The sequence below is a fragment of the Aphelocoma coerulescens genome, chromosome 5 (genome assembly GCF_041296385.1).
Source record: "Aphelocoma coerulescens isolate FSJ_1873_10779 chromosome 5, UR_Acoe_1.0, whole genome shotgun sequence".
Classification (NCBI taxonomy): Eukaryota; Metazoa; Chordata; class Aves; order Passeriformes; family Corvidae; genus Aphelocoma; species Aphelocoma coerulescens.
Window position 1 is genome coordinate 66,120,703 of NC_091019.1, and position 11,779 is coordinate 66,132,481.

At 54.6% G+C, this 11,779-nt stretch overlaps 1 protein-coding gene across 1 annotated transcript; it reads right to left on the reverse strand.

The window, feature by feature from the left end:
• Positions 1-1,130: 1,130 nt before the first annotated feature.
• On the reverse strand, positions 1,131-2,634 carry ARF6 (ARF GTPase 6). The gene has a single exon (XM_069018683.1). The coding sequence runs from the start codon at positions 2,256-2,258 to the stop codon at positions 1,731-1,733; it is 528 nt and encodes a 175-aa protein (XP_068874784.1). The 5' UTR covers positions 2,259-2,634; the 3' UTR covers positions 1,131-1,730.
• Between the last annotated feature and the right edge of the window lie 9,145 nt (positions 2,635-11,779).

An 11,779-nucleotide genomic window follows, 5' to 3' on the forward strand; every position in this document is an offset into this window, starting at 1 on the left:
GAAAAAAAGGAAAATAAAAGCCATTTTCTTCTGGTTTTGTAGCATACATTCCTAGAATTCCCCAACGGAGTTTTAACTCCTGGAAGAAATCGGAAGTTAATCCTTAAGGCTGAATAAGAACCAGCTGCTTTAACAGTTTGTGCACCCAGCGTTAATTAATACTTGATTGAGTTTTTATGCAAATACTCACTCTGGGTGGGGTTTTTGATTGGCCAGTCCCAGCTACAGGCTGTGACATGGCTAACGAGCTGCTTGCCCTTTAAGAACTAATTATGGAAGTTTACATTCAGTGTCGATTCTCTCTCTCTCCCCTCCCCGCTCTCATTAGTAGTTACTCAATGGGCCTCAGACATCCAACATAGTTCCCTTTCCTACAGGACCACAGCAACAACCAGGACACAGCGAGGCTCCAGCCACTCGCAGGAGCTCAGTCCAGGCTTGGAAAACTAAAGCAAGAAGTGATTTCCTCAAAATGGCCCTTCCTGATGTCAGAACCCCCCGGCTCGAGCAGAGCTCAGCACGGAACTCGCCCCTTCGGAAGGCTCCAGCATGGAAAAAGAACAATAATGATAATAACAACTTCCTTCTTTCTATTGGAAAGAATCAGGAATCCTTTAAAGGTTTAGGTACTCTCCAGCTGCCTTGAGATGGAAGCGAGAGGCAAGTCAGTGCTGGACTTTTGCCAAAACATCTGATTTAAAGTCAAACTCATTGCAACATTTTATTGCTGCATCTGCTGGAAAGAGCCTCGGCCCGGGGACTGACACCAAGTAGTAAAAAACTGCAACCAAACCTCATTTAAGACAAAAAGCTGCCCAGTGCCTACCCTGGAACTACAGCACCGTTCATGCCTTGTTTGCTATGTGGTGTGGGGAGCTGGTTTTGCATCCCTCCTCATGCATGATGTATGGTCAGAACTTCCCAGCTGACACTCCAAAGCAGTTCTTACATTTCCCAGCGCCCGACACGCACTTTGAACACTTTACAGTGGAATTCCCACTCTCTGCCACTGCAGGCAAGAATTCCCCTCATTAGCCTGAGCCGTGGAGCCAGACTGAGTCACTGTTTAGTTACAGATTAACAGAACTTAAAAAAAAAAAAAGTCCTTAATATAAAAAGACAGACTGCGGTTTGATTTTAAGCAACAATTTTCAGTTTACTAGATGAAGTCGACCTAGCAACATATCCTGCAGGAATGCAAAAAAGTAGCAATCTACAGCAAAGTGAGAGAAGAGAGAGAGAGAAAAAAAAATATATATATAATCAAAAAAGTAGACCCAGAAAGCATACACTGAAAATGGACCCCCTCCCCCAACATCCCCCAAAATAATCAAACCAGCAAAGGGCTATCGAGAGGAAAAAGGAAAAAAAAAAAAAAACAACCAAAAAAAAGTTACTTAGCAAGTCTATAATGTGTCCTTCCCCTGTTTGCTGGAAGTCTGCCATAGCATCTAGTGCCTGTGTTCGTGTCACATTCGGAGGTTAGAGCATCCTAACGCCAAGCAGGAGGAGTTAGAACAGGAATCCAGCCAAGGGTGCAGGAGGAAAGGGTGGCAACTGGAGAAAGGTGATCATAATCCTATGGATGCGTTTTTGTTTTTACTTTTCAGTAGAGAATCATTCTTCTGGAAAGCCACGTGGGTTACTTTTTTTTTTGTTTTGTTTTTTGTTGTGTTTTTTTTTGTTTTTTTTTTCTTTAATTCTTTGTAGACTAAATAGTTCCTCTCCCATTAGGATTTATAATTGGACGTTAACCACGTCAGCCCTTCGTAGAGTCCATCCCCCGTCGTGGCACAGGAGGGCTGCACATACCAATTCCTATCCCTGATCCGGGTCAGGCCCAGTTTCTCCTGGATCTCGTGGGGTTTCATGGCGTCGGGCAGGTCCTGCTTGTTGGCGAAGATGAGGATGATGGCGTCCCGCATCTCCCGGTCGTTGATGATGCGGTGCAGCTCCTGCCGCGCCTCGTCGATGCGGTCGCGGTCGGCGCAGTCCACCACGAAGATGAGCCCCTGCGTGCCCGTGTAGTAGTGCCGCCACAGGGGCCGGATCTTGTCCTGGCCGCCCACGTCCCACACGTTGAACTTGACGTTCTTGTAGGTGACGGTCTCCACGTTGAAGCCCACGGTGGGGATCGTGGTCACCGACTGGCCCAGCTTCAGCTTGTACAGGATCGTGGTCTTGCCGGCCGCGTCCAGCCCCAGCATCAGGATCCGCATCTCCTTGTTCCCGAAGATCTTGGACAGCACCTTGCCCATCTCGGCGGCATCCAAGGGAGGGCGAGAGGGCGAGCGCCGGCCCGGCGGGGAAGGGCGGGCGGGGCTCAGCGCGGGCCGCGCATGGGGCGGCGGGGAGGCGGCTCCGCTGCTCCGCCGGGCCCGCGGCGGCGGCTCCGCCCGCTCCTGCCTCGGCTCCCGCCGCGGCGCCTCAGCTCATGGGTGCCGGCGCGGTGGCGGCGGGAGGATCCTGAGGGCCGGGGGGGGGGCGCCGGGAAGTGCCGGGAGTGGCCGCGATGGCCCGGGAGCGTCCCGGCCGTACCTGAGGGCCCCGCGCGCCGCTCCCTCCGCCCGCGCCGCCGGAAAGGGGCCGCGCGCGCTCGCGCCCGCTTCCGCCCCGCCGCCGCCCCGCGCATGCGCCCGCGCGCCCCCGCCACGCCCCGCCGCGGCCCCGCCCTCCTTCCGCCCGCGCCTTCCCGCCCGCCCGGCGCGCCTGCGCCGCAGCCGCTGCCCCGCCCCCGGGGGCGCCGCGGGGGGCGGGGCCGCGCCGCTGATTGGGCGGGGCGGGGCTGCGCGTGCGCGGCGCGCGGAGGGGGCGGGGCCGCGGTGGGGAGAGGCGCCACGCGATCGCGCGTCAGAGCGGGGCGCGCGCGGGGCGCGGGGCGCGTCTTAAAGGGGCAGCACCCGGCGGGACGGGGTGGGGAGCGGCCCCGGGACCGCACCCGGGACAGGGAGCAGCCCCGGGAATGAGCCCCTGTGCGGGACAGGAACCCTGCCTTGGGATGGGCGGTTTGTACAGCGAGGGTGGGCAGGCCCCGGCACAGCGTGCCCAGAGCAGCTGTGGCTGCCCCTGGATCCCTGGCAGTGCCCAAGGCCAGGCTGGACACTGGGGCTGGGAGCAGCCTGGGACAGTGGGAGGTGTCCCTGCCCGTGGCAGAGGGTGGCACTGGATGAACTTTAAGGTCCCTTCCAGCCCCAGCCGTTCCGTGATTCAGTGATGCATCATCGGGTTTATGACTCCACGTAGTCCTGGGTCACTCCCTGTGATTCCAGCGGGTGAAACTCCATGGATCACCGCGCGGGACACGCAGCGTTCGGGGCGCGTCCCTGCCCTGTGCCCCGGCACGCCCAGCGCGGGCACAGCAGCTCCTGCACACACTCGTCGGGCCGGTCCCGCCGCCGGGCCGTGTCCCCACCCCGCGCCCCGGGGCTGTGCCCGAGGGCTGGGACACGGGCACGCTGCCAGGGACACGGGAACGCTGCCAGGCTGCTCCTCCGGGCCTGGGCTGCTGGGGCAGGGGGTGCCCACCCCATTCCTGCCGGGAGAGCCAGCCTGTGCCCGTGGTTGCTCCTGAGCTCGTCGAGTGAATGGGGGAAGCGGCGATTGGAACACAAATCCAGCAAAATCGTGGAATCCCAGACTGTGTCGGGTTGGGAGAGACCTTAAAGCCCATCTCGTTCCATCCCCTGCCACGGGCAGGGACGCCTTCCACTGGGATGCACTTGATCGCTTTGGGGTCTCCTCTTGGAGAGCACAGTGTGCATTCCCTTGGGATTGTGTAGGATTGACTTCAGCATATCCTCCCATTCCCTTAAAAAATACCAAATTTTGAGTTGATTTATATGGCTGATGTCCTGGCACATGGAAAGCTGTCCCTCTTGGAGCTGCCAGAGGGAATGGTTTGGTGTCTTTAGGAGAACAGGAGGTTTCCTAGACTACAGAATTATTACGGGATCAAGCTCTTTTCTCTGGTGAGCAGGGACAGGAATGGCTGGAGCTGTGCCAGGGGAGTTTAGGTTGGAGATCAGAGAAAGGTTCTTCCCTCAGAGGGTGGTCGGTGCAGTGCCAGGGGTTGGATCCATGATCCCTGTGGGTCCCTTCCAGCTCAGGATTTTCCATGATTCCCTGATGTCAATAGGAGTTTTCGAGGAAGGCTTTGCTCTTTCCTGCAGCAAGCCAAGAGGGAGGATGCCAAGGAAAACACACCATTCATGGCCTCTTCTGATGAGAGGCTGTGCCAGGGTACAGCCTGCTGACCCCAGGGCTCAGGAGTGTCCCTGCCTGCGCCGGGCACTGCCAGAGTTCACGCTCTGGTGATTAAACCAGCAGATAATGCTGCTAATTATCATACTGGATTGGGATTTGCAGCAAGCCCTGATCCTGCTGGATGCAGCTGGTTCAGTCTCCTCTCTCACTAACATGGGATATTTATCTAAACACAGAGCTAAATATTTGCAGGGCTTAAATTAACCTCGGGATGTGGACATGAGTGGGTTTTCACTTGGCTCTGCTCCGTGTGACCATTTCCGTGCTGGTCAGTTCATTAAATCAGGCAGCAAGAGACCACGAGTGGTCAAAATAGTAGAGAAAGGTGATGTCAGGAGCTTTAAGGTCCTGCCTTTGCCCATGAGCCGGAATCAGTCACTCTTCCCTCGGCCTCGGAGCGGCTTTTTGTGCTCTCAGGAAATGACTTCTGGTGCTTTTGTTCTGACAGTGCAAAGTTGAGGGGAGGGTGCGACCGTGCTGAGGTTGTTCTGCTTTCCTTTTTAAGAGCTGAGAGGTTCCTTTGGGGCTTTCTCGCAGGATCTGCCAGCTGAGGAGCGTGGATCTCAAGGATTAAGTGAAAATAAAGCACAGGTGGTGGAACACGGGGCTGGGTCTGGGATGCTCGGCTGTCCGGGCTGTGTCACCCACCTCTGGGTACCATGGAACCCCATGGAATGAGTAACTGCAGGGTGGGGCAGTTCCCTTTCCATCATCTGCTCCCCCTTTTGCACCCAGACATGCTGTTCCTCGGGTGTCTCCTCTTGAATCTTGGCTTTGTTCTCCTTTGTTGGAGACTGTGTTGTCCCCCATCCTTGGGGACTGGGTGCAGATAGGGCTTGGCCCCCTTTGCCTTTGCCCATTTCACCTGGCAAACAGCTTTCCTGAACTCCTCCTGTCCTTTCCCTCCTGGAAAAGTGATGGGACCTGTGCAGCACCTGCAGAGGTGCCCAGGGTTTCTTCTTTGAGCTGCTCCTGCACTGAAGCCGTGTGGGGATCGGGCCCTCCCACGACTCAGCAGCACTTCCTGCTCTGCTCCTCTCCCTGCAGGGCTCCTGCCTGTCTGTGCTTGATATCAGACACAGGACCCTGCTCCAATCCCTCTTATCCCTCTGCCTGCTCCTTTCCCAGTATCTCTGGGAGGGCCCGTGCCTGAGTCGTGCTGCTCTGGGCTGTGGTCGCAGCTTCTGCCTCTGCATGACCCACTGAGAGCACCCAAAATTGATCTTCCCGTGATCATCCACGGCTCAAAACCTGCCAGAGGGAAGTGATGAGCTGCACATCTTCCCACAGAAATCCCAAACTGATGTGGGGATGCGCCCTGAGTGGCTCAGGTTGGAAGGGACCACAGTGTGTCACCTGGTGCCACCTCCATGCTCCAGCAGGGCCATCCCAGAGCACAGGGATTGTGTCCAGCTGGTTCTGGAATGTCTCCAGGGAAGGAGACTCCTCTGTGGACAATCTGTTCCAGTGCCTGCTCACTGCACAGTAAGTTGTTCTTCCTCAGAAGAGAAATGGGATTCACTCAGCCAAATGCTTTTCCACCTGTGCTGGGATTTATTTCCAAGGATCCTCCCTGCCCTTCCCGACCTCACAGTCTGTGCACCGGGGGAAGATTTGCCACGGTCTGGCAATGCTTTTGAAGGAATTATTCCTGCTCTTTAGGAGGATAGATAGCAACAAGACATTTGAGCACTCAGCACTTCGGGTAGTTAAGATCTCAAATTAGTCACTAATAAACTCTGTGCACGTCAATCCTGGCAGCTCACGTTTACCAATCCCGCAGGGAATGGGGGAGAAGCTGGAGAGAGAGCACCACCTACTTTTGGAACATTTCAGTGGAGAGTCCTGTTGGTTTCCTTAAGTGAACAGGAAGGAGGGTAAACAGGAAGCAAATGGAAATAGCTTCAGTAAAGCAGAAAAAGGCTTTGCTGTCTGAGGAATCCCACTGCTGTGTCCCTGCAGAGCCCCTGCAGCTCACCTGGGAGAGCCAGGACATAACACGGCCTTTAAAATGGGAATTTGCTTGGAAAGACAGGTTCTTATTTTTAAGAGAGCGACTTAAGCAGCCGTGGGTTGGAAATGTGTCACCACAGATGAAGTGTGATGGTCTGAGCAAAGCAGGTTCTTCATCTCAGCCATGCCCAGCCTGAAGAAAAAGGATTTAAATCTACTCCGTGTAACCACCCCCAGGGAAGGAAATGCACCTCTGGGCACTGTCTACTCCATACAGCACAGTCTTACACTGCTGATTGATTTTCAAGATCAAATACCCAAAAAAAGCACTTAAAATACCCAAATATGTTCTAAATCACCTGAAAAACATGAGCTCTTAGGAGGAGTTCCGTTTCAAACACCTGCTTGAGAATTAAAACCCTTCTCAGGTCCTTGGCAACCCCCAGTGAGTTACTGGGTAGCCTGCAGGAGTTAAATATTTTAAAAGTTAGTTTAATATTTTAAAAGTAAGTTAAATGTTTTAAAAGTGAGGTAAATGTTTTAAAAGTGAGGTAAATGTTTTAAAAGTGAGCACTGGCTGACAGTGTGTGTCAGTGGATGGGGTGTCCCGTGTACCTGCTGGGGGTTTACAGCCCAGAGAGTAAAAAGCAATCATGGTTATAAAGTGATTAGGGGTTACAGCCTGGGGAGAAGGGCAGCAAATACCTGTGGGACCTTGTGGTAACTCAGCTGGGCCTGGCTGCTCCTTATCTTTCCTTATCTTTCCTTATCCATAAGGAACCCGTGGGCAGTGCAGGTACCAAGGTTTGCATTTATTGTTTTCCATGGATTTGCACGGCTGTGTTTCCATGGTCTGCCCCCCACCAGAGGTCCAGGTGCTGTCACAGCAACGTGAAACACCAAATTAAGCAAACCTTGTGGAAATTGATACTCATCAATCAGAGAATTTCTATCTCTTTGAGTATAAATCCGATTCCAATCGTTTTGGACCATCAGGCCAAACCTGTTTTAATGTGGTGCAGCCCATCTTTCCTCACTCCCTCTTTTGACAGAGATGGGAAAAGCCTCTGTTGCACCGATCCTTCAAAGACCTTTGTGGCTTTCCAAGGAAGGAAGAGGGAATATAATAACGCTCTGCGTTTAGTATCTGTGTTAGATACATTCTCCGGTTGTGAAAACAAATGACATCCTTGATATAACAATGGCACTCCAGGGGTAGATTTGTCCTGGAGGGATCTGAGACAATGGGCCAAGTGCCCTCTGCCAGGGTGAGTCAGGAGAGAGGCGCTTTCCCAGAGCACTTGGCCCTGGTCATTGCAGCCTGTGGGCAGGGAGGGGTGGGAATGGTTCCCAGGGATGTCTCAGCCCTGTTTCCTGTGATTCGGGATGCAACAGTGGCTGGGATTGGCAGGAAGCTGAACCTGAAACCTCCGAAGGTGTGTGTGTGCTACAGGCAAAGGGGCATCAGAGAGATCCCTGGGATCTTCCCATCTGTTAATGAAATGGAGGAGTAGAGGTGGGAAGGGGTGTTGGAGAACATCCTGACTGCAGCAGGTTTCTGTGAGCCTGAGTGTGCTGAAACCATGCCATGAGGATCCTGAAGAATCTCTAAAAATCCCACAGGTATCATCAGGAGAAAGCCCTGTCCTGGTCTCTGGGTATTCCTCCAGCTCCCTGTGGAAGTGAGGAAGAGATCCCCCAAAGCAGGCTCCCAGCAGGAAAACCAGTTTGACACCCTGGAGAGGAGAAGCTCCAGGGAGACCTCAAAGCCCTTTCCAGTGCCTAAAGGGGCTCCAGGAGAGCTGGAGAGGGACTGGGGACAAGGCATGGAGGGACAGGACACAGGGAATGGCTTCCCACTGCCAGAGGGCAGGGATAAATGGGGTATTGGGAAGGAATTCCTGGCTGGGAGGGTGGGCAGGCCCTGGCACAGGGTGCCCAGAGAAGCTGTGGCTGCCCCTGGATCCCTGGAAGTGTCCAAGGCCAGGTTGGACAGGGCTTGGAGCAGCTTGGGACAGGGGAAGGTGTCCCTGCCCATGGCAGGGGTGGGATGGGATAGAGTTTAAGCTCCCTTCCCACCTAAGCCATTCAGGGATTCAATGATATTTGGGGGGTTTTGTTCATTTTAAGTACATCAGAATGTCCTTACAGGTACTATTGGCAAACCAGCTGGGTCCTCCTTTCCCAGGGGGTTCTCAGGAGCAGACAGAGGAAATGAAGGCGGGAGGAGGATACTGCCTGACCAAACCTCCACATGCCAAAATCCTGGATCCACCACCATGGCAACACCAGCCTGAAAAATCCTGAACCTTAACAAGAGTAAGAATAATTTGAGGCCCATGGTGGGATTTTGGGGTGTCCTGTGCAGGGCCAGGAGCTGGACTTGAAGATCCTTGTGGGTCCCTTCAGCTCAGGGTATTATTCCGTGATTCTCTTCTGTGATTCTGTGGTTGCCTGGCCCTTGGAAGGGGGAGTTTTGGGGCTCAGTGTGATCCCCAAGGTGGTTATAGTTAGGGTTGGATCCTGGCTTAGTTGTAACTCTCCGCACAAAGCCACAGCTCCTGTGGGGGAGCTCAGCGGGATCCTGGAGCAGCTGCTCCTGCTGGGCGGGATACAACGGCTGTGGGATGAGCTCCTGGGGGCAGGGCACCCCCTGAGCTCAGGGATGAGCTCCCGAGGTGTTCCCAGCTCTGAGGGGGCTCATTTTCCATCTCAGGTGTTGCTTTGGTGCTGCCCCAGGGCACAGCTCTGTCAGACCCTCCATCTGTATCCTCACTGTGCCTGGGCCCTCCTCAGTCTGCCAAGCTCGTTCCCATCAGATTTTCTCAGGGAAAACACGGAGTTTCATGTCTCTGCTCTCTCAAATCCCTCCTGCTATATTTTTTTTCATGTGATGAAAAATGTACATATTTGTGGCAGGAAGAAGAATCCCCATGTCAGTGGCAGGAGGAGGGGATGGGAGAGGGTTCCTGGATGTGTTTGGTGTTATTTCTGTGGGGGTAGTTTGCCTTTCTCCCCTGTTTGTGGATGCCAGGCCTCCCTCTCCTCATGCCTTGACCCCTAAATCATTATCCTAAAGTCTTTAACCAAAACTCCAGCTGTCACCAACAGCTCTTCCTTAAGGAGATAAAAAGAGCCCAGAACAAGATCTGGGATCTCTCCCGTGCAGCCCTGACACCCTTAAGGCTTCAGCCTTGTGCAGCACTGGGGAAAATCTTATTTTCCTTCCCTGAGATGGGATTGCCCTGGACTTTGCTCCAGTAACTCGGAGCGGGCTGGAAGAAGTGCTCAGACACCTCCCAGGTGGGTCTGGCGGGGCAGGAGGTGTGTCCCTGCCTGGAGCAGGAGCACGTCCCTGCTTGGGCAGGACACCCTTGCCACGACCTCTGCACTGGAGAAACACAATGCCGTGAGCCATCCGTGGAGGAGAGGGACCAGCCAGTTATTCCCATGGGGTACCTGGAGCAGGTCTCTTTGACAGAGGCAAAACACAGAGTTAAGATGAAAAGTCCTCAGTGAAAATGTTCCTAGGCAGCTGCCTGTTATGGCAGGGAATGGATAGAAGCAGGAAGCTCCTGAATTTTATTCCTTTCCTTTGGTTTTTGTTATTTCTATATCCTTTGCTGGGAATCATTCAGCTCGTTACACCTGCAGTGAGCAGGCTGCCTCTCAGACATTCTGCAAATCCTCCTGAGCTCTCTCTGGGCACATCCTAGAACAGGACCACGAACTTAATTTTTCAGCCTACAACAGCATAACCTGGCCTGTCTAAACCCAAGTATTGTGTTGGATGCTCACTTGAAGAACTAAATTTTGCTTCCTGTGCCTGCTGCTCCTCCCACCGTGCTGCTGCAGCATTGAGGAGTTCCCGAGGCCGGAGGAGCCGGTCCCGGAGTGATGGGGAGCGGAGGCAGCGGAGGGAGCAGCCGGGCACGGTGGCTTGTGCCTGTAATCCAAGCTCCGGGGAGGCTGAGGCTGGCGGACCGCTGAGCCCGGGGGTTCTGGGCTGCAGGGGGCTGTGCCGAGCGGGCGTCCAAGCTAAGGCCGGCATCGATATGGTGGCCCTGGGGGAGCCGGGGGCCACCAGGTCGCCTAAGGAGGGGTGAACCGGCCCAGGTCGGAGACGGAGCAGGTCAAAGCTCCCGTGCCGCTCGGTAGCGGGATCGCGCCTGTGAGCAGACCCTGGAGCACAGCCCGGGTGACAGGGCGGGACCCAGCCTCTTTTGGCATCTTTGTCCCCTGGCCCCAGCCTCTTTTGGCATCTTTTCCCCTCGGACCCAGCCCCTTTGTCAGCTCTCTGTGCCACGGAGCAGCCACAACACCAGGGAAAAGCAAAAGCACTCCTAGGGATTGCTCCACCTGCAGATGCCGCGCCAGCCGCGCCCACCCAGGCGTGCTCAGGTTTTGGTGGGGTGTGTTGGGATTTCCTTAGGGATCGCAGCAGATGTAACTGTTAAACTGGGAAATGCCGGCTTTCTGCAGGATTTCCCATCGTGTTTCTGGCTGCGAGTCGCTCCCACCCCTCCCTCAAACGCTGCCGCTCCAGACCGAGGCATTCCAGCTCCCAGGAGCGTCTCATTATCCTGCTCCGGCGGGTATTTCCTGTCACAGCTCATTTGCGTCCTCGGCTCTGAGCTTTGCGCTCTCAGGAAAACACTGGCAAATCGGGAAGCTTTGCTCTACGAGGAGTTTTCCAGAACAGGGAGTGGGACATCCCTGATCTGCTCTGTGCGGGGCTGTCCTGGAGACAGAGCTCCGTGCTGCGCCTCGCTTGGCTTGAAATGAAAACAGAGCAGCAGGACGTGCCTCCTCTGGCTCCAAATGAGGAGTCTGGGCTCCTTCAGCAGCGCAAACCTCCTCAGGAATCATTCCTGTCTATCCATGCGTTTTTAAACATAAACCAGAGGGAGCTCAAGGACGTTCCCTCAGTTCCCCACTGCCGCTGTGTGGCCAGGCAGAGCTCGCACAGGATGGATGTCAGGGAATCTGCCGAACTGCTGGATCAGGTGGCTTGTGGATGGGATGTGAGTGCTGGGAAGGCTGAGGTTGCGATTTTGGGCTGCAGTAGTTGTGCTGGTGGAAGTTCGGTGTGGATATGGTGCTCCTGAGGGAGCTGGGATCACCAGGTTGCCTAAGGAAGGGTGAACCGGCCCTGGTTGAGTTGGAGCTGGTCAAAATTCAGGTGTTGATCCATAGTGGGATGGAGCATGTGGATATTCCCCGTGGCACAGCCCAGGCAGAGCAGGACTGCTCCGTTTTGCCTGGGGAACGGGGCAGAGAGGGCTCGGGATATGTCAGTGCTGAGGCATGAACAGCATGGAGATAGGGGAAAATCCCAGCCAGGACAGGGGGGAATCCCAACCAGGAGAGCAGAGCAGGAGCCACATCTCACAGGGATTTCTTCAGGGAAAGAGAAAGGAAGAGAGGGAAAAAATTAGATGCTTGTAAAATGAGAGGGAGGAGACACAAAACCACTCTTAAAGAAATTCCTTCATGGGAGAGATGCCCCCGATCCTAAATCCCACTGTGAATCTCTGATAACAACCCCCAAATTGTGTAAGAA

Bases quoted from the DNA above. Each gene is read 5' to 3' on its own strand.
- ARF6 (XM_069018683.1), bottom strand. From the start codon at position 2,258: ATGGGCAAGGTGCTGTCCAAGATCTTCGGGAACAAGGAGATGCGGATC.